At 45.2% G+C, this 26932-nt stretch overlaps 1 protein-coding gene across 1 annotated transcript in view; it reads left to right on the forward strand.

The window, feature by feature from the left end:
- LOC123772628 (multidrug resistance-associated protein 1) overlaps positions 1-26932 on the forward strand; it is a 208421-nt gene that overhangs the window by 172250 nt on the left and 9239 nt on the right. The window contains exons 24-28 of the mRNA XM_069303618.1: positions 9505-9613; positions 11020-11146; positions 15791-15928; positions 18991-19101; positions 23288-23446. Coding sequence (XP_069159719.1) covers positions 9505-9613; positions 11020-11146; positions 15791-15928; positions 18991-19101; positions 23288-23446 — 644 coding nt within the window. The remainder of the gene's footprint in view (positions 1-9504; positions 9614-11019; positions 11147-15790; positions 15929-18990; positions 19102-23287; positions 23447-26932) is intronic.

Here is a 26932-nt window from a genome sequence, read left to right on the forward strand (position 1 = left end):
ATTTAAGAATAATTCCCAACAGAATAGCTGGTGAATTTATAGTACTATGTGGCAATAATATCCCGTTTTCTATTGATGGAAAATTCCACTGAGAGATACATTTTCTATGGGTAACTTGTGTATACAACACAGCAGCAATATTATCTGCCTATTGCAAGTAATAATATTAAATGGTGTCGGGTTTTCCGACAAATGCACCTCACGACATTGGAAGATAGAAGAGTATTGGGAGACATGATCACTACCTACACAATTCTCAGAGGAATTGACAGGGTAGATAAAGATAAACTGCTTAACACTGGTGGTACGCGAAAACAAGGGGACAGAGGGGGTAGGGCGAGGAGGAAGGAGGAGTAGGGCGAGGAGTAAGGAGGAGGAGGAGGGCGAGGAGTAAGGAGGGCGAGTAGGAAGGAGGAGGAGGGCGAGTAGGAAGGAGGAGTAGGGCGAGGAGGAAGGAGGAGGAGGGCGAGGAGGAAGGAGGAGGAGGAGGGCGAGGAAGAAGGAGGAGGAGGGCGAGGAGTAAGGAGGGCGAGTAGGAAGGAGGAGGAGGGCGAGGAGGAAGGAGGAGGAGGGCGAGGAGAAAGGAGGAGTAAGAAGGAGGGTAAGTAGGAAGGAGGAGGTGGGCGAGGAGGAAGGAGAAGGCGGGCGAGGAGGAAGAACGAGGCGGGCGAGGAGGAAGGAGGAGGACGAGGAAGAAGGAGTAGGACGAGGAGAAAGGAGGAGGAGGGCGAGGAGTAAGAAGGAGGGCAAGGAGGAAGGAAGAGGAGGGCAAGGAAGAAGGAGTAGAACGAGGAGGAAGAAGGAGGAAAGAGGGCGAGGAGGAAGGAGGAGGAGGACGACGAGGAGGAAGGAGGAGGCGGGCGAGGAGGAAGGAGGAGGACGAGGAAGAAGGAGTAGGACGAGGAGGAAGGAGGAGGCGGGCGAGGAGGAAGGAGGAGGCGGGCGAGGAGGAAGGAGGAGGAGAGCGAGGAGGAAGGAGGAGGCGGGCTAGGAGGAAGGAGGAGGAGAGCGAGGAGGAAGGAGAGGTGGAATGAGGAGGGGAAGGAGGAAGAGGAGGAAGGAGGACGAGGAGTAAGGAACAGAACCAGGAGGAAGGAGAAGAAGGAGGGCTAGGAGGAAGGAGGAGGAGGAAGAGTAGAAGATAGAGGAGCTCAAGGAGGAATTAAGAAGGAGGAGATCGAGGAGGAAGGGGAAGAGGAGAGGGGAAGAAGGGAGGAGTGGAGGAGAAGATAGGGAGGGAGTGTACCGGGACCTGTGTGAGGCAGGAGCTATACACTATAGGCCTACAGAGTTGCCATGACGTGTTAGGGCGCTGGATTATACAGGCATGTCTTGGTAGATGACTATGGTGTGTTCATCTTCATCAAATACAACAAGAAAAATAAAGAATAAGATAATAATGTTTTGCATAACTTTATCTCCGATTTTACTAATGAATTAAATTAATATTATCAATTGAACAATGGTTGGTGGGGCAGCGACGGTTGTGGTGTGGGTCCCACCAGGCGAGGGTCAATAGTAGCGTGTAGTGACCATCACCCGGGTGGTGGTCCAGTGTTTATACCCGCGGGTAGTGACCATCACCCGGGTGGTCCAGTGTTGATACCCGCGTGTAGTGACCATCACCCGGGTGGTCCAGTGTTGATACCCGCGGGTAGTGACCATCACCCGGGTGGTCCAGTGTTGATACCCGCGGGTAGTGACCATCACCCGGGTGGTCCAGTGTTGATACCCGCGTGTAGTGACCATCACCCGGGTGGTCCAGTGTTGATACCCGCGGGTAGTGACCATCACCCGGGTGGTCCAGTGTTGATACCCGCGGGTAGTGACCATCACCCGGGTGGTCCAGTGTTGATACCCGCGGGTAGTGACCATCACCCGGGTGGTCCAGTGTTGATACCCGCGGGTAGTGACCATCACCCGGGTGGTCCAGTGTTGATACCCGCGGGTAGTGACCATCACCCGGGTGGTCCAGTGTTGATACCCGCGTGTAGTGACCATCACCCGGGTGGTCCAGTGTTTATACCCGCGGGTAGTGATCATCACCCGGGTGGTCCAGTGTTGATACCCGCGGGTAGTGACCATCACCCGGGTGGTCCAGTGTTGATACCCGCGTGTAGTGACCATCACCCGGGTGGTCCAGTGTTGATACCCGCGTGTAGTGACCATCACCCCCTCCCCCCCCTGCTCTTCCCCTTCCTTCTCTTACCCCTCCCCTCCTCTTCCCCTTCTTCCTCATCCCCCCTTTATCTTGCCCCTCCTCTCTTCCCCTCCCTTCTCTTACCCCTCCCTTCTCTTACCCCTCCCCCCTCCTTACCCACCTTCACTAACCCCTCCTCTCTCTCCCTCTTCTCCTTCCTCCTCATCCCCTTCATTTTCCCCTACCCTCCTCTTCCCCCTCCTCTTCCCCCTCCTCCTCATCCCCCTTTCTCTTACCCCTCCTCCCCTCCTCTTCACCTTCTCTAAACCCTCCTCTTCCCCTTCTCTTCCCATTCATTCTCCTTCCTCCTCGACCTCATCCTTCTACCCGGAATTTTTCCTCCTCCTCCTTCCTCCTCGCCCTCCTCCTGTAACGGGGTGTAGGGGAAATAGCTCTATCTTGTCCATTATTCCACCCCCCAGTTAACTAACGAGGCAGGGGGAAACAGCTCTCTCTAGTCCGTTATCCCGTCCTCAGTTAGCTAACTATTCTAGAGCACTCCCAGAGTTCCTAAGGCAGCCTCTCTCGTTCAACACCTTGTAACCTAGGTATTCGACTACCTAGGTGCTAAGACTACAAGGCGCCGTCACTTGATCAGTTACCCGAAACTCTAGAGATAACTCTAGAATACATAATCATTGCCACAAACGTATAAGAGAAAACGAAAGGAAAGAAATGAATAGTGAAGTAATTAGTGAGGGTTTGGAGTGAGAGGTAGGGAGTTGGGAGGAGCGAGGAGGGTCATTGGTTGAAAGTGAGAGTTTAGAGGGGTGGAGGGAGAGGTGTAGATAGGTAGAAGTAGAAGAGTAGATAGTAGAAGTAGAAGAGTAGATAGTAGAAGACGAAATGCTGCCACCATCCATTCTAGATCATCACATACAAGACAAGGAATGGAACTTGTCTGTATCACAAAATTCTCAAAAGATGTTATCAAGAGGTCATTATTAGTATGTCCAATCTTTATCATGTACTCATTAAATCATGAAACCGCAGAGGCTTTCTCATCTCAACTCAAACTCTAGGGGACACAAAGGCAATTTAAATAATAAATTCAATTATATTTCACATACTAAGTATCATAATTTAAGCAATGTTCAAGATATATATATGTAAAGTGAGTCATCCTCCAAGAATCTGAGAACACTACAACTGACTGCCCCTGATCATCACACAACACTTGTAAAACCCGACAAGTCACCTTAATGTTCAACTCACCAAGTGCCTGCCTATAGCTGGATAGAGAGGGGGGAGGGGGAGTCTGCAGCTGTCAGGCAGCTTCACCCCAGTCCGACCGACAGCCTGTGTCGGCTGTTGTCCTCCTGCTCTGCTGCCTGGTCTTCTGTCTTGTTAATGCTTAATGCTCTCGAATCGATAGCTCTCCGAGTATATATTGGGGGAACCTAGTAGCTAACTCCGCCCACAAGTAGATAGCCTCCGGCTCTCTACCAAGCCACTCCTTAAACGTCGGCATGTTTGAAGGCTACCAGGCTCCAATTATGAGATTAGTAGAAGTAAGGTGAAATTCGCATGATCTGACCTCAGGTCACTTGGGGTCATTAACTCTTAGAGGTGTGAAACTCAGGCCGACCAAGCTGGCGCCTACCCAAATCCTTGTCTGTGACTCATATACTATATATATTTTAAATAAACTAAACCAAACACCTTACAGTGTTACACTCCTTCCTCCTCGCCCTCCTATTCCTTCCTTTTCACCCTCCTCCTCCTCGCTCTCCTTCTTCCTCGCCCTCTTCCTCCTTCCTCCTCGCCCTCCTCCTCCTCCTTCTTCCTCCTTGTTCTCCTCCTTCTCCTTCCTCTTCGCCCTCCTCCTCCTTCCTCCTCGCCTTCCTCCTCGCCCTCCTCCTCCTTGCCCTCCTCCTCCTCCTTCCTCGTCGCCCTCCTGTTCCTCGCTCTCCTCCTTGCCCTATTTCTTCCTCGACCTAATCCTCCTCTCTCCTCGCCCTCCTCCTTCCCCCCTCATTGTTTCTCGCCTCCTCCTTACTCCTCTTCTTCCTCCTCCCTCTCCCTCCTCGCCCTCTTCCTCCTTCCTCCTCGCCCTCCTCCTCCTCCTTCTTCCTCCTTGTTCTCCTAATTCTCCTTCCTCTTCGCCCTCCTCGACCTCCTCCTCCTCCTCCTTCCTCCTCGATCTCCTCCTCCTTCCTCCTCGAAATCATCCTCTTACCTGGAATTCTTCCTCCTCCTCGACCTCTTCCTAAGAATATGAGTAAAAATGATGAATTAACCTTTATTATGACCCGGTTTCATTTTACTAAATGTAGAAATATACTTTTATATTTCTACATTTATATAAATCACAGCAATAAAAAACTACGAATATGAAACATTTAAGGTTGCCACAAGGTTTCAATTTTTTTTTAGCTTATGTTTCGTGCAATACGTTTTAGAAACTTATTTACATCCACACAAAATTACGCATCTAATGCGTGAAAAGAAACGTTGCCCAAACTTTCAAACACTTTCCACATACGTTGTTGCAACCTGAAATTGTTTCCTGGGGATAGAAAGAAATTTTTCAGGGTCAGAGTAGTTAGTAAATGGAATACACTAGGAAGTGATGTGGTGGAGGCTGACTCCATACACAGTTTCAAATGTAGATATGACAGAGCCCAGTAGGCTCAGGAATCTGTACACCAGTTGATTGACGGTTGAGAGGCGGGACCAAAGAGCCAGAGCTCAACCCCCGCAAACACAACTAGGTGAGTACGCATATATGCTTATAAGAGAGAATGTCCGTTTGTGTTGGTTCCAGAGGCTTGGGGCTAGGCTCACCCATCTTGAGGTTATCTTGAGATGATTTCGGGGTTAGTGTCCCCGCGGCCCGGTCCTCGACCAGGCCTCCAACCCCAGGAAGCAGCCCGTAGCAGCTGTCTAACTCCCAGGTACCTATTTACTGCTAGGTAACAGGGGCACCAGGGTGAAAGAAACATTTTGCCCATTTGTCTCCGCCTCCACCGGGGATCGAACCCGGAACCTCAGGACTACGAATCCGAAGCGCTGTCCACCCAGCTGTCAGGCGCCCATACAGGCAGAGGGAATGGTCTGAGGTACGGGATGAACAAAGGCTGGTCGCCATAATTCAAGAGAGTACAGCGTGTCAGGGTCACATTCTGACCCCCACGACGATTGTGGCTCTAGGGTCACATTCTGACCCCCACGACGATTGTGGCTCTAGGGTCACATTCTGACCCCCACGACGATTGTGGCTCTAGGGTCACATTCTGACCCCCACGACGATTGTGGCTCTAGGGTCACATTCTGACCCCCACGACGATTGTGGCTCTAGGGTCACATTCTGACCCCCACGACGATTGTGGCTCTAGGGTCACATTCTGACCCCCACGACGATTGTGGCTCTAGGGTCACATTCTGACCCCCACGACGATTGTGGCTCTAGGGTCACATTCTGACCCCCACGACGATTGTGGCTCTAGGGTCACATTCTGACCCCCACGACGATTGTGGCTCTAGGGTCACATTCTGACCCCCACGACGATTGTGGCTCTAGGGTCACATTCTGACCCCCACGACGATTGTGGCTCTACCCGTCAGCTACACAGCTAAATATTTAGAAAACAAACACTGAAAAAAGTTCTAAAAGTAATCTACACCATTACTTACTGATTTTGAGAAGATTAACAGAAATAATTTTAATGATTAACTATACCTAAATTTTTCGTTATCGTCCTCAATGGTAAACACAACATGTAAGTGGGTCTCTATAAAGGGTATTATTTCCTAAAGTATTGAACTTATAGCTACCACGACCTCCCTATGTCCGTCCTCACCCCCAGACGTCTCCCCATGCAGAGTTTGTTGAGGTTGTAATTTTTTCGTGCTGCTTTCGTTTTAGCGTAAAATAGAGACGATCCTTCAACAGCGTCATCGACGGCTTCTCAAGCCAAGCCCCTAAAAGCCCATTACGGGCTCACCATAACCCGTGCTGATTGGAACTTTTGTTCCGTGAGGCTGAAGCTGAAACAACAACAGCCACGCCCCTTTTCTCTAAGGGGTATCGTCTGTAATATTTGTTATTATTTCACTCTACTTCGCTTCTCTTATCGACGACCACCCACTAGTTACACAACTATTGTTGTTAACAGAGAACAAGCAGAGACAGACAGACATAGAGGAAGCAGAGACAGACAGGCATAGAGGAAGCAGAGACAGACAGACTTAGAGAGGAACCAAAGACAGACTGACATAGAGGAAGCAGAGACAGACAGATATAGAGAGGAACCAAAGACAGACAGACATAGAAAAAGCAGTGACAGACAGACACAGGGAAAGCAGAGACAGACAGACATAGAAAAAGCAGTGACAGACAGACACAGGGAAAGCAGAGACAGACAGACAGAGATAGAGGAAGCAAAGACAGACAGGTATAGAGAGAGCAGAGACAGACAGACAGAGACAGAGGAAGCAAAGACAGACAGACATAGAGAAAGCAGAGAGAGAGAGAGAGAGAGAAACTCCTCCCCTTGTCACACCTTCTCCCCTCTCCTTTTATGTCGAAACATTTATTAAGGAGCACTGAAAAGCCTCAATGGTAAACACAACATGTAAGTGGGTCTCTATAAATGGTAATATTTCCTAAAGTATTGAACTTACAGCTACCACGACCACCCTATGTCCGTCCTCACCCCCAGACGTCTCCCCATGCAGAGTTTGTTGAGGTTAGGCCCAAGCGTCTGTCTTCCAACCTTGGAAAGAGAGACATGCAGACATTCTCTACAATAGATAGCCCTAGTGATAGACAAACATATTACCTAGCACGCAAACGAACATTGTAAATAATAATATATGACAACTCTCAGACAATGGTCAAATCTGGCAAATAAACACAGGATTATATATAATTAAAAAACTCGACCTTAAACTCTAACAATCTTACACCATGGTGTGTACACCATAACTTTTAATAACATAATATTGTAGTTTGGAAATAAATTGTAAGATTATTGATAAATTGTTATAATAATAATAATTAATGACACAATGATAATTGTGTCTGTATTACTTATATATATTTTTACAATCTCGAGTTTCTTGCTGCTTCCCAGAGTGGCTTGCTGTTGTGTAAACATTCCGAGAGTGGCTTGCTGCTGTGTAAACATTCCTAGAGTGGCTTGCTGCTGTGTAAACATTTTCCGAGTGGCTTGCTGCTGTGTAAACATTCCCAGAGTGGCTTACTGCTGAGTAAACATTACCAGAGTAGCTTGCTGCTGTGTAAACATTCCCAGAGTGGCTTACTGCTGTGTAAACATTACCAGAGTAGCTTGCTGCTGTGTAAACATTCCCAGAGTGGCTTGCTGTTGTGTAAACATTCCCAGAGTGGCTTACTGTTGTGTAAACATTACCAGAGTAGCTTGCTGCTGTGTAAACATTCCCAGAGTGGCTTGCTGTTGTGTAAACATTACCAGAGTAGCTTGCTGCTGTGTAAACATTCCCAGAGTGGCTTGCTGTTGTGTAAACATTACTAGAGTAGCTTGCTGCTGTGTAAACATTCCCAGAGTGGCTTGCTATTGTGTAAACATTCCCAGAGTGGCTTGCTGTTGTGTAAACATTCCCAGAGTGGCTTGCTGTTGTGTAAACATTCCCAGATTGGCTTGCTGCTGTGTAAACATTCCCAGAGTGGCTTACTGCTGTGTAAACATTACCAGAGTAGCTTGCTGCTGTGTAAACATTCCCAGAGTGGCTTGCTGTTGTGTAAACATTCCCAAAGTGGCTTACTGTTGTGTAAACATTCCCAGAGTGGCTTGCTGTTGTGTAAACATTCCCAGAGTGGCTTGCTGTTGTGTAAACATTCTCAGAGTGGCTTGCTGCTGTGTAAACATTCCCAGAGTTGCTTGCTGCTGTGTAAACATTCCCAGAGTGGCTTGCTGCTGTGTAAACATTACCAGAGTAGCGTGCTGCTGTGTAAACATTACCAGAGTGGCTTACTGCTGTGTAAACATTCCCAGAGTGGCTTGCTGCTGTGTAAACATTCTCAGAGTGGCTTGCTGCTGTGTAAACATTACCAGAGTTTCTTACTGCTGTGTAAACATTCCCAGAGTGGCTTGCTGCTGTGTAAACATTCTCAGAGTGGCTTGCTGCTGTGTAAACATTCCCAGAGTGGCTTGCTGCTGCGTAAACATTCCCAGAGTGGCTTGCTGCTGTGTAAACATTCTCAGGGTGGCTTGCTGCTGTGTAAACATTCCCAGAGTGGCTTGCTGCTGTGTAAACATTCCCAGAGAGGCTTGCTGCTGTGTAAACATTCCCAGAGTGGCTTGCTGTTGTGTAAACATTCTCAGAGTGGCTTGCTGTTGTGTAAACATTCTCAGAGTGGCTTGCTGCTGTGTAAACATTCCCAGAGTGGCTTCCTGTTGTGTAAACATTCTCAGAGTGGCTTGCTGCTGTGTAAACATTCCCAGAGTGGCTTGCTGTTGTATAAACATTCTCAGAGTGGCTTGCTGTTGTATAAACATTCTCGGAGTGGCTTGCTGTTGTATAAACATTCTCAGAGTGGCTTGCTGTTGTATAAACATTCCCAGAGTGGCTTGCTGTTGTGTAAACATTCTCAGAGTGGCTTGCTGCTGTGTAAACATTCCCAGAGTGGCTTGCTGCTGTGTAAACATTTCCAGAGTGGCTTGCTGCTGTGTAAACATTCTCAGAGTGGCTTGCTGCTGTGTAAACATTCCCAGAGTGGCTTGCTGTTGTGTAAACATTCTCAGAGTGGCTTGCTGCTGTGTAAACATTCCCAGAGTGGCTTGCTGTTGTATAAACATTCCCAGAGTGGCTTGCTGCTGTGTAAACATTCCCATAGTGGCTTCCTGCTGTGTAAACATTTCCAGAGTGGCTTGCTGCTGTGTAAACATTCCCATAGTGGCTTCCTGCTGTGTAAATATTACCAGAGTAGCTTGCTGCTGTGTAAACATTCCTGAAGTGGCTTCCTGCTGTGTAAACATTCCCAGAGTGGCTTGCTGCTGTGTAAATATTACCAGAGTGGCTTGCTGCTGTGTAAACATTACCAGAGTAGCTTGCTGCTGTGTAAACATTCCTGAAGTGGCTTCCTGCTGTGTAAACATTCCCAGAGAGGCTTGCTGCTGTGTAAACATTCCCAGAGTGGCTTGCTGCTGTGTAAACATTTCCAGAGTTGCCTGCTGCTGTGTAAACATTCCCAGAGTGGCTTGCTTCTATATAAACAATGTCCTATTTTATCCCATGCTGGTGTTTAATAATATTTACAATTTCATTCCTGACATCCTTACTGTTACTCCCCGTGAGTGACCATGTTGTTGTGTCCGCAGGAGCGTCCACCATTCGCGCGTACGACCGCGAGCCGCAGTTCATCGGAGACTCGGAGGCCAAGGTGGACTTTAATCTACGTAGCAGCACCCCGGGAGTCATGGCTAACAGGTACTGATGACGCTAAGGTCAGTCTCTCGGTTTGTTTCTCGGTTCGAGCTTGGAGGCAAGACGCTTGGGGATAGCCTCACCAAACTTGGCAGGGTGGCTGGTCGTTGGTCGAGGATGGTCAGCGGGGAGTCGGGTTCTACCATCCTATTCTTCCTCCTTTTGCATGAAACGGCAAATAATAGAAAATTTCCAATTTCACTAAATCCCAGACTTCATTCTCACTAAAATTCATCCAACATGATAGTTTCTACTAGATGATCACATGTTAATTTGTCTTGTTTTATTATTTATAAAAACAGATCATAGCAAAGCTCTACATGGTTTATGTGAAATCATTTTGAGGAATTAGGTGACTTGAACTAGCGTTCTGGTGGTTCCCAGACACCTGCCTTAACCCATTCGGCCACAAAACCGACCAGCCCGGAACTGTACTGTATTCACTGCGAGGTTCTGGAGGCCTCGAATTTTTACTGTTGGGCTCTTGGTTGGAGCCCAACCAAGATTTTTACAGTCGGCCCGCCAATACCCCGTCCTTCTTGTTCACACCCATACACCTCTCCTTCATACATCTTGGTGTGATGTATTAAGGAGAAAATCATTTTGAGGCACTGGGAATCACCAGATTGTCGGTTGAAGTCATTCCATTGCCTTTAATTCCGAGCATTTTGACACACACTTCACCTGAGCCCGTCCTCAAGGTAAAGCGATGAACACAGCATCCATTCTCACACCACCTGCAGAGTTGTCCAAATTTTTGTGATGGTCTGAAAGCATATTGCAGTTCCGAGCACTCGCCCAATGACCCCGAGTGATTCTGGTGTGTGATCTTGGTCATGTTCATGCTGCAAGGATGCTCTTGTGGCCTAGTACGTCTTTCGTGAGATCTTGGTTATGTTCGTGCTGCAAGGACAGTCGCCTCACACGCAAGGATGATATCGAAACCAAGATAACTTTGTTTCAATAAGTCGGCATTATCCTTTGCGTTCAGTATGAGTCTCACCATCTTTCTCCTGCGGGCAGAGAGGGAAGCCCGGAGACATTGCCATGTCTTGAAAGATCTTGTGGGTTCCAACTGGAGACATTAGTGAAGATCCCCCAGTACTGGTCTAGTGTGCTGGGGGCGCAGTCCTGTGGAACCCGCTAGTGATACCGGGATGGAAAGGCTGTAACGCGGACCTCAGACTTAACGAGCCTTTCCTGGAGACTCTGCTTTTAACCTCGATTACATGAGTGTCTAGAGAGTCGTGTGCTCTTGGGGCATCTCGGGAAGCAATTCTTTCTTGCTTGAGATAAGTCGAGTAACGTCTGAGGCGTTTATCGCCTCTGTTTTCTTGGTATTTAGTGCTATATAATATATACAATAACATCAATATTTGTTCTCACTGAATCATGGATTCCATTCTCAGGTGGCTGGCGATACGTTTGGAGTTCATTGGCAACGTCATGACATTCTTTGCGGCTCTGTTTGCGGTGATGAGTCGCGGCACCATCAGTGGTGGCGTTGTTGGACTCTCAATCAGCTACGCTATGTCAGTAAGTGCACTCAGGAATTATACTATGTTAGTACGTCCTGGGGTACACTCAGGTATTATACAACATGGTAAGTGTTACGGTAGGGGAAGGAAAACCTCGAATTCAAACCTCTGCTGTCATGTGACTAAACCCACTCATGGGAAATGCTTCCTGAATGAACCCCGAGCAAAAATCCGGAGTCGGAGTCCCTAAGACAGTCTGCAGCTGTTTACAGCTACATTCCGGCAACGCCTGCGACGATATTGGTGCCAAGAGTATCGGCGCCCGCCCTTCCCTTGGATCACATCGGTGGTGTGGGGAGGGTGGATCTCCTGCATGGACAACAGCCGGTTTTCCACAACTACTGCCCAGGACTGTGCCCTGTAGAGTACACTCCAATGTCGCCTTAGCAAAGGCTCAACACGGCAAGCGACAGTTACCGGTGACAAGCCTATCACTCAATTGGCATAGAGTGAGGCGCCAGGGATTGCTTCCGTCGGTGGGAGAAATTAGCCGATTTCAGAGGACAGCTACAAGCTGGGCTGCCTCCAGCCCATAAGGTGCTGTTCCACCACGGTCTGCCTTCTCCACTGGGTGCGTGGGGCTTAGGCCCCACAATCCAACAGGTGGATCGTCAACCATGCACCAGGCAAATGAAAACAAACACAAGAGCCAACCAGCTCTCAAACTGGGCACGTGGAATATAAGGACCATGACATCGGGTCTCTTGGAAGATCTACTGGAAGTGAACGACGCCCGCAACACAGCTGTGATCAACAATGAACTATGCAGGCTCCAGATGGACGCAGTCGCCCTTCAGGAGACACGTCTGCTTGCGACCGGCAGCATGTGGGAGAAGGACTTTACCTTCTTCTGGCAGGTCAAACCACAAGAAGAGGTAATGGCTTCACTGTCAGGAACAGGTTATTAGGGTCCATAGTACTGCCCACGGAGAAGTCTGCAAAGATCCTCATTCAGCTTCACACAGCAGTAGGAATGGTCAGTTTCATCAACCCCAACGCACCGACACTGACCTCTTCTACCGAAGCAAAGGACGAGTTTTATGATGACCTCGGCCTAACTCTTAGAGACGTACCTCAACAACAGCCAGTCTTCCTCCTGGGAGACTTCAATGCAAGAGTTGGTTCTGATCACAGCTCTTGGCCTTCCTGCCTGGGCCAGTTTAGATTTGGGAAGATGAATGAGAATGGGCAGTGCCTCCTGGAGTTCTGATGTCGTCATGATCTCTGCATCACCAACTACTTCTTTGATACCAAGCCCCAGCACAAGGTTTCCTGGAGACACCCCAGGTCTAGGTATTGGCACCAAATCGACCTGATACTTACGGGGTGTAGCAGTCTGAGATGTTACAGCTGATCTGCAGCTTCGAGAGCGCAGATTGTGACACCGACCATTCTCTCTTTGCTTGCAGAGTAAAGTTCCAACCCCGGAAAATCCACAGAGCAAAGAAGGAGGGAAGACCACGCATTAACGTAAACAAGACCCGTGATCTTCACAAGGTGGAGGAATTTACTGGTGTGCTGGAAAACGCCCTTCCTGTACCACCCTGTGCTAGCACAAGTAAGAGGTGGTTACACCTCAGGAGCACTATTTTCAACACTGCCATGTCCACCTTCGGTAAGAGACAGAACAAGTCAGCAGATTGGTTTGAGGCCAGTGCAGAGGAACTGTTACCCCTCGTAGAGGAAAAGAGATGAGCTCTCTCAGCCTACAAGAACCTGCCCTCAGAAAGGAACCTACTGGCCCTCCGTACTGCCCGCAGTAGAGTTCAACAAGCTGCAAGACGCTGTGCTAACGATTACTTTCTTCGACTCTGTTCCAGCATCCAGACCGCGGCCACTGTCGGCAACATAAGAGGCATGTACGAAGGGATCAAACAGGCAACAGGCCCTACATAAAACAGGACGGCTCCTCTGAAGTCAGCTACCAGAGAGATCATTAAAGACTGTGATAAGAAGAATCTCTGGGTGGAACATCACTCCGAGCTCTACTCCAGAGAGAACTTGGTCAGCGTAGAGGCCTTGGATGCAATCGAGTGCCTGCCCACCGTGGAAGAACTTGAGAAAGCACTGATTCACTTTCCTCAGGAAATGCCCCATGAGATGCGGTAATCCGCCAGAAGTTCTCAAGTTAAAACTGGGCTTCATGAACTTCTGTGCCCGTGCTAGAGAGTGAGCTCTGTGCCACACGACATAAGAAATGCGAACATCATCACTCTCTACAGTTATAAAGGTGACAGAAGCGATTGCAAACAATTTCACGACATCTCCCTCCTTAGCGTCGTCGGCAAACTCTTCGCCAGGGTCGTCTTGGTCAGGCTTCAGATTCTTGCTGAAAGAGTGTACCCTGAGTCACAGTGTGGTTTCCGAGCAGAGAGGTCGACCACTGACATGGTGTTCTCCCTGAGACAGCTTCAAGAAAAGTGCAGGGAGCAGAGAAAAGCCTTATGCATCGCCTTCATTGACCTTACAAAGGCCTTCGACCTCGTGAGCAGGGACGGACTCTTCAAGATCTAGGCCAAAATTGGCTGCCCACCCATCCTACTCAACATGATACAGTCGTTCCACGAGGTCGTGAAGGGAACAGTCTTGTACGACGGCTCAACTTCTGAACCATTCAACATTAACAGTGGTGCTAAACAGGGGTGTGTCCTTGCTCTAACCCTGTTCGGCATCTTCGTCGAGACCTTCGTCAAGCCTGCCTTTGGAACAACCACAGAGCGCATCTATCTTGTATATCATCTGTACAAGATCTGATGGAAAGCTCTTCAATCTATCTAAACTCCGAGCAAAGACGAAAGTACAGATGAAAATCCTCAAGGACTTCCTTTCGCTGACGATGCAGCGATCACCACACACACAGCAGAATGCCTGCAGCAGCTACTCAACCACATTGCCGCAGCTTGTTCCGCATTTGGTCTGACAATCAGCCTGAGGAAGACACAAGTGATGGGACAAGACGTTAATGAGTTATCCTGTATAAACATCACAGACTACGTGCTATGTAGGCTACGTGTAGGCTGTCCACGAGTTTGTGTACCTGGGCTCCACAATCTCAGACACGCTTTCCCGGGACACTGAACTCAAAAGGCGTTTCTGGAAGGTGGCAACAACACTGGCCAGGCTCAGGTTGACTACTAAGTCCAGGGGCACAATCAGGTATTATACAACATGATAAGTGTAAGGGTACAGCTGAGGGGACACAACTGAGGGAACAACTCTATTTTTTATCTCTCTATCTTTTTCATTTTCCTTTATCATATTTTTCTTTTGTCTTGCTTTTCCTTCTTCCTCCTTCCTTATACACCTCATTGCTGTTCCTTTTCTTCATCTCCTTTCTTTATCCAAAATTCTTGAATCTGTGATTCCCCTTTTCCTCACGCTGCCTCAACAACAACTCATCGTAAGGACATATTTACTCTGGAACTTACATATGTGTGAAGAGCCTCATGGCTTCATGTATTCCCGGTGATGAATATGTATTAGTTCCTAACGGAATACGTATGATTATCTCAGTGTTTACAGTGTAGTGCTTGTGGGAAATTGACCTGTGAGATTTATATTTATTTAATTTATATTAATGTAAATAGTAATTTATGTTTTTCGATAGCAAATTGTATGATGGTTTAAAGTGGACTGTATTTCTTAAAATTCCCACAAATCGATTTCCTTACACATTATTGGGGGTTTATGTTTTATATGCAGTCAACCATATCAAATATTGGTTAGTAGACATTCTCTACAGGATTAAACTACACGTGTGACTAATTAAAGGGGGAGGCCTTATCTTTTTGTTGTTATATCATAGACAACCAGCATGAACATGGATGAATAAGCTAGTCGATCCACTTTGTGGGTGTAGCTGGTCTCCAACTCATGTACTGGAATACTAGGTTACTGGTGTTAATTGTTGTTCTTCTTCTGTTCCACCTGTCGAAGGGCACTCATAAATAATAGCAGTAATCCTAATACGAGAGCTATATCAAAGGAAATAAAGTATAATGATAATGAGATGAGAATTTTGCTCACCATTGGATGGCACTGTCTCGTGTGCTAACAGGCTTACCCTACATCTACCTAACATAAGTGGCCAAGAATGTAAAGATAATAAACAGGTTTCGGTAAGACACTTCCCTTGAAGTAGACGAAGTTGATGTAATAATGGAAGCACTTTACTCTCCATAACACCGTTGTCCAAGGGAAATTATAGAAGCTAAATTTGCTCCAGCAATTGTTAAAATTAACACTGGCTGCCCTACTGTCGCTCCTCCACTGACACCCTGGCTCTCTTCTCCAGATGTCGAAAGCCGTCAGAGGGCCTACATTTACTCGATTTTGGTACTGATAACAAAATTGATTCAAGGGAGCTGTTTTTATGATGTTTACAGTCCCGAGACCGAGGTATTAAGAATAATTCCCAACAGAATTAGTTGGCGAAATCTAATAGCGACGTAGCAATGATGTCTCGTTTTCCATGGGAGGAAATCTCGTTTTCTGTGAGATGAAAATTCCAGTGTGCCACGTCTTCTGAGTTAATTTATTATTTACAAACAACAGCAATATTATCTGCATATTGTATTAAATATTGGTAAATGGTGTCGGGTTTTCCGACAGTGCTTGAGCTATGTCGACCACTGTGTTGCAGGTGACACAGATCCTGAACTGGCTGGTGCGTATGACGTCAGACGTGGAGACCAACATCGTGTCTGTGGAGCGCATCAAGGAGTACTCTGAGGTGCCCCAGGAAGCTGCTTGGGAGATCCCAGACCACAAGCCCCCCAAGGTACGTGCTCTTGATAGTCACGAGGTTGTTCTTGGCTGTGCAACTTGCATGTTGCACACACACAACGCCTGGAGATTTATTTCATGAAGTGTTTGCTACAAGACTTTCAATATTGCTCTTGTGAATCTCCACTTCGACTATGGTGTTCAGTTTTGGTAAGCAAGCAATACAATGGAACACTATTAACTCGAACGCGTTCAGGTGAATGTTTACAAATATATTTTGTCGTATTGGGCCAGAACGGCTACAGCGTCACTGTAGTACCAGAGTACAGGCACCACCATACTCTAGCACCCCCTCCCCCAGAGTACAAGCATCACCATACTCTAGCACCATCACAGAGTACAAGCACTAAGATACTCTAGCACCACCATACTCTAGCACCCCCCCCCCAGAGTACAAGCATCACCATACTCTAGCACCCCCTCCCCCAGAGTACAAGCATCACCATACTCTAGCACCATCACAGAGTACAAGCACTGAGATACTCTAGCACCACCATACTCTAGCACCCCCCCCCCAGAGTACAAGCATCACCATACTCTAGCACCATCACAGAGTACCAGCACTACCATACTCTAGCACCATCACAGAGTACAAGCATCACCATACTCTAGCACCATCACAGAGTACAAGCATCACCATACTCTAGCACCATCACAGAGTACAAGCACTACCATACTCTAGCACCACCATACTCTAGCACCCCCACAGATTACAAGCACCACCATACTCTAGCACCATCAAATGAGAGTTTATGGTACAGTTATGGTTACAGGAGTGGCCCAGCACCGGGTGGTGGATTAAGTTACAGTAGTTACAGGAGTGGCCCAGCGCCGGGTGGTGGTCAGTAGTAGAAGTTATGACACAGAGCGGCAGTTTCCTTTTCCCGCCTGCCGGTCTATGGCATGGGTGTTTTTAGTTACATCTACGACACACGGTCTATGGCATGGGTGTTTTTAGTTACATCTACGACACACGGTCTATGGCATGGGTGTTTTTAGTTACATCTACGACACACGGTCTATGGCATGGGTGTTTTTAGTTACATCTACGACACACGGTCTATGGCATGGGTGTTTTTAGTTACATCTACGACACACGGTCTATGGCATGGGTGTTTTTAGTTACACCTACGACACACGGTCTATGGCATGGGTGTTTTTAGTTACACCTACGACACACGGTCTATGGTGTAAGGGTGCTTTTAATTTTATAATCATTAATCGAGTGCTTCCTTGCATCATATTTAATTTTCCCAAAGGGGATTAAACTACAGCGATTTGGGCCCTACAATTTTTCCCAGGAGATTAAAAGGCCGCCTCATGTCATCCCGATGTACAGTTACCTCGGCGACCCCCTGTTACCTGGGTGACCCCCTGTTACCTCTGCGACCCCCTGTTACCTGGGCGACCCCCCTGTTACCTGGGCGACCCCCTGTTACCTGGGCGACCCCCTGTTATCTGGGCGACCCCCTGTTACCTCGGTGACCCCCCTGTTACCTGGGCGACCCCCCTGTTACCTGGGCGACCCCCCTGTTACCTGGGTGACCCCCTGTTACCTCGGTGACCCCCCTGTTACCTGGGTGACCCCCTGTTACCTCGGTGACCCCCCTGTTACCTGGGTGACCCCCTGTTACCTCGGTGACCCCCCTGTTACCTGGGCGACCCCCTGTTACCTCGGTGACCCCCTGTTACCTGGGTGACCCCCTGTTACCTCGGTGACCCCCTGTTACCTGGGTGACCCCCTGTTACCTCGGTGACCCCCCTGTTACCTGGGTGACCCCCAGTTACCTCGGTGACCCCCCTGTTACCTGGGCGACCCCCTGTTACCTGGGCGACCCCCCTGTTACCTGGGCGACCCCCTGTTACCTGGGCGACCCCCTGTTACCTGGGCGACCCCCTGTTACCTGGGCGACCCGCACAGGCACAGCTTTCCCCAATATTCAATGACAACATCAGCCAACCATCTTCCATCTTCCCTTAACAAGTTCCGTTTTCCGTGATAGCGTATTTAACCCTATTTTCATATTTATCCCCATTTTCAATATTATACTAATTAAAAAAACCTTTTCATACCAAATATTTATAGTGTTCAGCCAAACATAGTTTATTGAGCATAGTAATGGAACAGCCTACCTCCCAAACATATGAAGCAAAGGAGACAGCACAGAGTATGAACTGACAGGTTACTCACTCGCTTTAGCAATATATAACTCGAAGCCCCCAAACACAATATCAGTACTCAACACCCTGTTAAATGCTCCAAAACCCATTCAGTGACATACATATATTTTAAACATATGTAATTCTCGAAACAGCCTAAGTTAGACTAAGTTACTAAGTGTCTGGTTACAGGAGTGGCCCCAGCAGGGAGTAGTGGACTAAGTTACTAAGTGTCTGGTTACAGGAGTGGCCCCAGCAGGGAGTAGTGGACTAAGTTACAGTGTCTGGTTACAGGAGTGGCCCCAGCAGGGAGTGGTGGACTAAGTTACAGTGTCTGGTTACAGGAGTGGCCCCAGCAGGGAGTAGTGGACTAAGTTACAGTGTCTGGTTACAGGAGTGGCTCCAGCAGGGAGTGGAGGACTAAGTTACAGTGTCTGGTTACAGGAGTGGCCCCAGCAGGGAGTAGTGGACTAAGTTACTAAGTGTCTGGTTACAGGAGTGGCCCCAGCAGGGAGTGGTGGACTAAGTTACAGTGTCTGGTTACAGGAGTGGCTCCAGCAGGGAGTAGTGGACTAAGTTACAGTGTCTGGTTACAGGAGTGGCCCCAGCAGGGAGTAGTGGACTAAGTTACTAAGTGTCTGGTTACAGGAGTGGCCCCAGCAGGGAGTAGTGGACTAAGTTACAGTGTCTGGTTACAGGAGTGGCCCCAGCAGGGAGTGGTGGACTAAGTTACAGTGTCTGGTTACAGGAGTGGCTCCAGCAGGGAGTGGTGGACTAAGTTACAGTGTCTGGTTACAGGAGTGGCTCCAGCAGGGAGTGGTGGACTAAGTTACAGTGTCTGGTTACAGGAGTGGCCCCAGCAGGGGTGGTGGACTAAGTTACAGTGTCTGGTTACAGGAGTGGCCCCAGCAGGGAGTGGTGGAGTTCAACAGCTACTCCACACGCTACAGGGAGGGACTGGACCTGGTCGTGAGGGATATTACTGTCAGCATTGCTGGAGGAGAGAAGGTGTGTACATCATCCTTGTACATGTTGTTCATCATCCTTGTACATGTTGTTCATCATCCGTGTACATGTTGTTCATCATCCGTGTACATGTTGTTCATCATCCCTGTGCATGTTGTTCATCATCCTTGTACATGTTGTTCATCATCCGTGTACATGTTGTTCATCATCCTTGTACATGTTGTTCATCATCCGTGTACATGTTGTTCATCATCCGTGTACATGTTGTTCATCATCCCTGTGCATGTTGTTCATCATCCTTGTACATGTTGTTCATCATCCGTGTACATGTTGTTCATCATCCTTGTACATGTTGTTCATCATCCGTGTACATGTTGTTCATCATCCTTGTACATGTTGTTCATCATCCTTGTACATGTTGTTCATCATCCGTGTACATGTTGTTCATCATCCGTGTACATGTTGTTCATCATCCGTGTACATGTTGTTCATCATCCGTGTACATGTTGTTCATCATCCCTGTGCATGTTGTTCATCATCCTTGTACATGTTGTTCATCATCCCTGTGCATGTTGTTCATCATCCTTGTACATGTTGTTCATCATCCGTGTGCATGTTGTTCATCATCCTTGTACATGTTGTTCATCATCCTTGTACATGTTGTTCTGTGGGAACCGACCTGTGAGATTTATATTTATTTGATTTATATGAATTTATATAGAATTTATATTTATGTTAATTTATATACTTCGATAGCAATTTGTATAATGTTAAGTGGACTGTATTTCTGCAATAATCTCATAATCTCACAAATCGATCCTCTACACATTAGGGGGGTTTATATTAATTGAATTTATATATATGCAGCCAATCATACTACAGTATTAGACTACATACATTGAAGAGGTTCCTTATCTTATTGTACAGCAGGCCTTAGTCCACCAGGTATAACCAGGATGTAGACACCACATTTTCCCTCTTTGAGGTAGCTTCCATCACCCTGGTAACTGATGCACAAAGCATGCTTCCTCATCTTGACCTGTCAAAAGGGCGCTAGCTGTAAAGCCAGAATCCTAATATATGACAAGTATATCAGAGAAAACACTGTACAAGGAACCATGAAGACCTGGCTTAATTACCTTTAGTATGAGGCGATCTTATGCTCTAACTGGTTCACCCTATCCAATGACATTAATGGCCACTAATGAAAGATAAATAGGTTTCGGAAGAACACTTAACTTGAATTTGTTGACAGCGTGTTGATGATGGTACACCTTTGGTTTCCATAACACTACGTCCAAGTAAAATTAACAGGAGCCATATTGCTCCCGTGAGCCTCTGGTCTCAGTACAAACAATGGCTGCCCACTCCCTCACCCTGATGCCTGGCTTACATTGTCCAGATGACAGAAAGTGATAGAAGGGTCACATTTACTCTACTTTAATATTGATAATTAAGTTAATTTATATGAGATGTTTTTATGATGGTAAAGTCCAAAGACTAATGTATTTAAGAATAATTCCCACCATAATAGGTGGTGAATTTATAACAGTATGTGGAATGATATCCCGTTTTCTATAGACGGTAATTCCACTACAATTTACATTTTCTATGGGTTAACTTGTTTATACAATACAGCAGCAATTATCTGTCTGTATGATATTATTATTATTAAATGGTGTCGGATTTTCCAACATGTTCATCATCCCTGTACATGTTGTTCATCATCCTTGTACATGTTGTTCATCATCCTTGTACATATTGTTCATCATCCCTGTACATGTTGTTCATCATCCCTGTACATGTTGTACATCATCCGTGTACATGTTGTACATCATCCGTATACATGTTTTCATCATCCGTGTACATGTTGTACATCATCCCTGTACATGTTGTTCATCATCCTTGTACATGTTGTACATCATCCCTGTACATGTTGTTCATCATCCTTGTACATGTTCATCATCCTTGTACATGTTGTTCATCATCCTTGTACATGTTGTACATCATCCGTGTACATGTTGTACATCATCCTTGTACATGTTGTTCATCATCCTTGTACATGTTGTACATCATCCGTGTACATGTTGTACATCATCCCTGTACATGTTGTTCATCATCCTTGTACATGTTGTTCATCATCCTTGTACATGTTGTTCATCATCCTTGTACATGTTGTTCATCATCCGTGTACATGTTGTACATCATACCAGTACATACTGTTCATCATCCGTGTACATGTTGTTCATCATCCTTGTACATGTTGTTCATCATCCTTGTACATGTTGTTCATTATCCTTGTACATGTTGTTCATCATCCTTGTACATGTTGTTCATCATCCCTGTACATGTTGTTCATCATCCGTGTACATGTTGTACATCATACTAGAATATGTGGTATAATATCAGTGTGTAAAGTACTGTATATTGTAACAGTGTATGCTGTGCTTTGCATATACCAATACTTATATGTTACCAATATACTGTTATATATATATATATATATATATATATATATATATATATATATATATATATATATATATATATATATATGTCATATATATATATGTCAGAGTCACTTCAGAGTGATCAGAGTCACTTCTGGGGTGTGAGTTTTCAGTTGCATATTGTCCTGGGGACCATTCAGGCTTGTTAGCATTTGTGTTCCTCACGTGTGCCCCAAAGAATGAGGTGATTTGGTAAGATGCTATGCCCAAGATTACTATCCGAGTGCCGGCGGTGGGGTGGTTCAAATAGCCTTGGCTATCACCTCATTATGTCCGGTCGTGATGGTCAAGTGGATTAAGGCGTCTTGTACATACCAGTTGCGTGGCTCCTGGGAGTATGGGTTCGAGTCACTTCTGGGGTGTGAGTTTTCAGTTGCATATTGTCCTGGGGACCATTCTGGCTTGTTCGCATTTGTGTTCCTCACGTGTGCCCCAAAGAATGAGGTGATTTGGTAAAATGCTATGCCCAAGATTACTATCCGAGTGCCGGCGGTGGGGTGGTTCAAATAGCCTTGGCTATCACCTCATTATGTCCGGTCGTGATGGTCAAGTGGATTAAGGCGTCTTGTACATACCAGTTGCGTGGCTCCTGGGAGTATGGGTTCGAGTCACTTCTGGGGTGTGAGTTTTCAGTTGCATATTGTCCTGGGGACCATTCAGGCTTGTTCGCATTTGTGTTCCTCACGTGTGCCCCAAAGAATGAGGTGATTTGGTAAAATGCTATGCCCAAGATTACTATCCGAGTGCCGGCGGTGGGGTGGTTCAAATAGCCTTGGCTATCACCTCATTATGTCCGGTCGTGATGGTCAAGTGGATTAAGGCGTCTTGTACATACCAGTTGCGTGGCTCCTGGGAGTATGGGTTCGAGTCACTTCTGGGGTGTGAGTTTTCAGTTGCATATTGTCCTGGGGACCATTCAGGCTTGTTCGCATATATATATATATATATATATATATATATATATATATATATATATATATATATATATATATATATATATATATATATATATATATATATATCGTATCTTTAAATAATGCTGATCATTGCAGTTTATATGCATGTTGAACAAGTTTGTTATGTATATCATTGATGTATATACTGTATATCATATATTAATATGTTGTATTTCAATACCAATGTATATTTTTATCATACTTGTATACATTATACTGTACATCATACCAGCATTATTGTACATTGTTCCTGAACTCACAGTAATACATGCAACTATTATCATACCAACCTATACTGTATATCTAGTATATATATACTGTATTCCACATTAGTGTATACTATACATTATACCAGTATACAGTCTGTACATAACCAGATAATGCATACCGTATGTATGAGCTATGATGTATGTTTTCAGCCAAGTTAATGTGATATACCCTGTGCGTATAGTCTGTATCATACTAGTATATACTCTGTGTATGTAGTATATCATACAATATAAACTGTATACGACACTAAATTATTTCTTATAAGTATATACTCTATATAATACTATTATCAACCGTATATTATACCAGTATTTACTACAACATGCAGGTGTATAATGTATATAATTCCTACTATCATACAGTATACACTCTATTTCTTACAAGTAAGATTTTATTGAATCACGTGCAATACAGTACAGGATTTATTATCTATAATAATAAATTATATAATTTTGCAGTTATCTAAAGTTAAAATATAATGTTTTCTTCAAGATAGGGATAGTAGGCCGTACGGGGGCCGGTAAGTCCTCCCTCACCCTCGGCCTCTTCCGGATTATCGAGGCCGCTGGCGGTAACATCACCATTGATGGTGTCAACATATCAACCATAGGCCTACATGACGTCCGTGGGAGACTCACCATCATTCCGCAGGTGAGTTAGTGTGACATCATTCCTCAAGTGAGTCTGAGGAATGATGTCACAGTGTTATACAAGAACATTGAACAGGTGAACGGAGCTTATGCTTGATAACTTGCTTATAGACGATCTAGAACTTGAAGACACTGTCACGAATGTAGTAAGATCATTTGATATGACCAGAATAGAGATGGGTCTTAACTCCCAGGGAAGGACCCAAACATCGTCGTTCCTTAATTCCCTGATGTGATACTTGGTTATCATGACAGGTAAACATCGTATTTAATAATATATAATTATGTATTACCTAAAGATTGTAGTGGGTTAAAATTCCAAGAGAACAGTTCAAAGTTTAGTATAATAATGATAATGAAAGCAAGATGAAGAGAGAAAAAATTATCAGTACTATGCAAAAAAGGAGTCGAGGTCGAGGGAGGGGGTAGACGTACCGTGCGCGCTCCGTTAAAATCGTGACATTAACAGGGATTCGTAGGACTACTGCCGTGGATTACTGATTACAGACATAACAAAGTGCATAGTGACCGCTGGAAAATTGAAAATAGTCATTAACAATAGAACTTTGTGTTAAATAGAGAATAAACGGGAGACCGCGTGTGAGCCAGTGAACGAGGCTTAGTGTACATGCGTGTATTAGGATAAGAAAAACGAAAAAAAAAAAAAATAGTGAACGGTGATTCGTGGAACAGTGATGTGGAACGGGTATCACAACAACATATAAGTTGGAAGTGAATATTATAAATATAGAACACTAGAAATATAAAATAGTGGCAAGAGGCGGCATCAGTGGTTATAAATCGGGTAACTGGAAACTGGTGACATCAACCTGGGCCACAAGAGGTCACCTGTACTGACCGGGGGACCAGCCTCGCTACCTACGCTAAGTACCTGCCATAAAGTTTGAACAAAATAACACACATAATATTACAAATATACGATATACATATAATATTATAATATTAAACATATAAATATATATACATATATATTGTTACAAATATACAATATACATATAATATTATAAATATATAGATATATACAACAAAACAAGGCAATATGGGAGTAAATAAACAAATTTGTGGACACTGTAACAACTCCTTAAAGACGAAGGTAACGGGAATTGAATGTTATATCTGTAAGACTAGATTCCATTCAGCTTGTACAGGAGTGAGTAACACTACGGCACTGAGAGATGGCCACTTGCTTTGGGTGTGTAAAAATGACCTGCCAGCTTGGAATATCCTAAAAAACCTTCTAGATAACATGACGCATGAACGGAAAACATCATTCATTGGAAGCCTACCAGCCATCCAGAAGGAGTGGGAAAGGAACAACAATTCTAATATACAAGGGGCGGAGGCTATAGTCAGGGATGAAACTGAGGCTGAAACTCAGGAAGTTGCAAACTCTGACTCAGTAGGCCAGGATGTAGATGACAGTAAACTAGAAAGTGTACCAGACGGCACTGACAGCTCGATAGGTACAGACACCACGACGGTTCTCGATAGAGCAATTCAGAACAGAAGGACAGACTTATGCAAATTTTATGCAAAGGGCATATGCAGACATAGATATGCTGGTAATAAGAAAGGATTAGAATGCAGTTACCAACATCCCAAAAAATGTTTAAATATGCTTAGGAAAGGTGAGTGTCGATTTGGATCAATACGTAGGTTTTTCCATCCTGACATGTGCCAAACCTCACTGGAGGACAGAAAATGCTATGACCTTAGCTGCCCACACTTTCACGTGAAAGGCACGGAACGCTACATAAAGAGTGGCAAGCAGGATAATGAATTTGGAGGAAACTCTATAAATTTTTTATACCAGACCGGCAGAGAATTCAAAAGGAGCAGCAGGGAGAGTGTATGGAACTGGATGCCAGATCCACTGGCATTCCAAAATTACAGATACAATTACCCACCGAAAGGGACTACAACTACGACAGAAAACTGCCCTACAACAATCAGTACTGGTCAGAACAAACTCATTATGTCCACGATTAATGGACGTGCCGAAAAAGTCTCCCATTCAAACTATCACTAATAGAGTAACCTCATTCATTTTTGCCAACATACAAGGACTGAAAACAAGAACAAACAACAAAGTACAGTTCATAAATGGCCTCCTCACGGAGTCAAATGCAGTAATTGGAGCTTTCACAGAAACCCATGCAGGGGAATTGTTGGACAGTGAGATCTGGATTCCAGGATATAACCTATACAGGTGTGATAGGAAAATTAGGTCACATGGAGGAGTGGGTCTGTATATTAGGGAAGACCTTGTATGCTCGGAGCTCCTAAACGTTACAAATGAGGTGGTAGAGGTACTGGGATTAAAAATTGAGAAAATAAATTTAGTGATTATACTAATATACAAACCGCCAGATGCAACGGCTGAGGAATTCACAGAACAGATAAGCAAAATAGAGAATAGCCTTGATAATTTGGAGAACCCGATACCTGATATTATTTTCCTAGGTGACTTCAACTTGCCTAGTCTCAGGTGGAAAATAGCAAACAATAATATTATACCAGGAAATCTATCAGGACCTAACCAACCACAGATTAGAGAACTACTTAGATTCTGTGACAAATTTTCACTCAATCAGCAGATATCGGAGCCAACGAGAAATGAAAATATTCTAGATCTGGTCTTTACGAACAATGAAGACATTATCAGAGACATTATGATATCAGATACCACATACTCAGATCACAAACTCATTGAAGTGCAAACGACCATCAATACTCAGAATAGACCTAAAACGTTGATAAAGCGAGAGGGGCTATTCAGTAAATTCAATTTTAATAATAAAAGGATAGACTGGGAGATAATAAACAGGGAACTTACAAACATTCCATGGGGAACTGTTCTAAATAATACAAGTCCTATAGAAGGAATAGAAAAACTTACTTCAGAAGCGTATCAAGTCTGTCTGAAACATGTTCCTTTGAGGAAAGCCAGAAAGAGATCTAACGTAGAAAGAGAACGCAGACGACACTATAAACGCAGGAAAAAAATAACGGAACTGCTTATGCAGACACGAATTTCCCGTCAAAGAAGGAATAATTTAAATAGGGAGATTGAAGAAATCGAGCGGAAATTGAAACACTCATATGAAACTGAAGAAAGGCAGTTAGAACAGAAAGCAATTCAGGAAATAAAGAAAAATCCAAAATATTTCTTCTCATATGCGAAATCAAAAGCAAAAACCACTGCCAGTATTGGACCTATTCGTACAAGTGAAGGTTCATACACGGAGGATGACAAAGAAATTAGTGAAATCCTAAAAAAGCAGTATGAGGACATGTTTAGCACTCCAATAAACAACATGAAGGTGGAAGATCCAGACAATTTCTTTATGCGGGATATTCAAACCCCGGTAAATATAACTGATATAAACACGAGCGCACTAAATTTTGAAAAAGAAATTGAAAACATGCCCATGCACTCGGCCCCAGGTCCAGACTCATGGAATTC

The sequence above is a fragment of the Procambarus clarkii genome, chromosome 50 (genome assembly GCF_040958095.1).
Source record: "Procambarus clarkii isolate CNS0578487 chromosome 50, FALCON_Pclarkii_2.0, whole genome shotgun sequence".
NCBI lineage: Eukaryota > Metazoa > Arthropoda > Malacostraca > Decapoda > Cambaridae > Procambarus > Procambarus clarkii.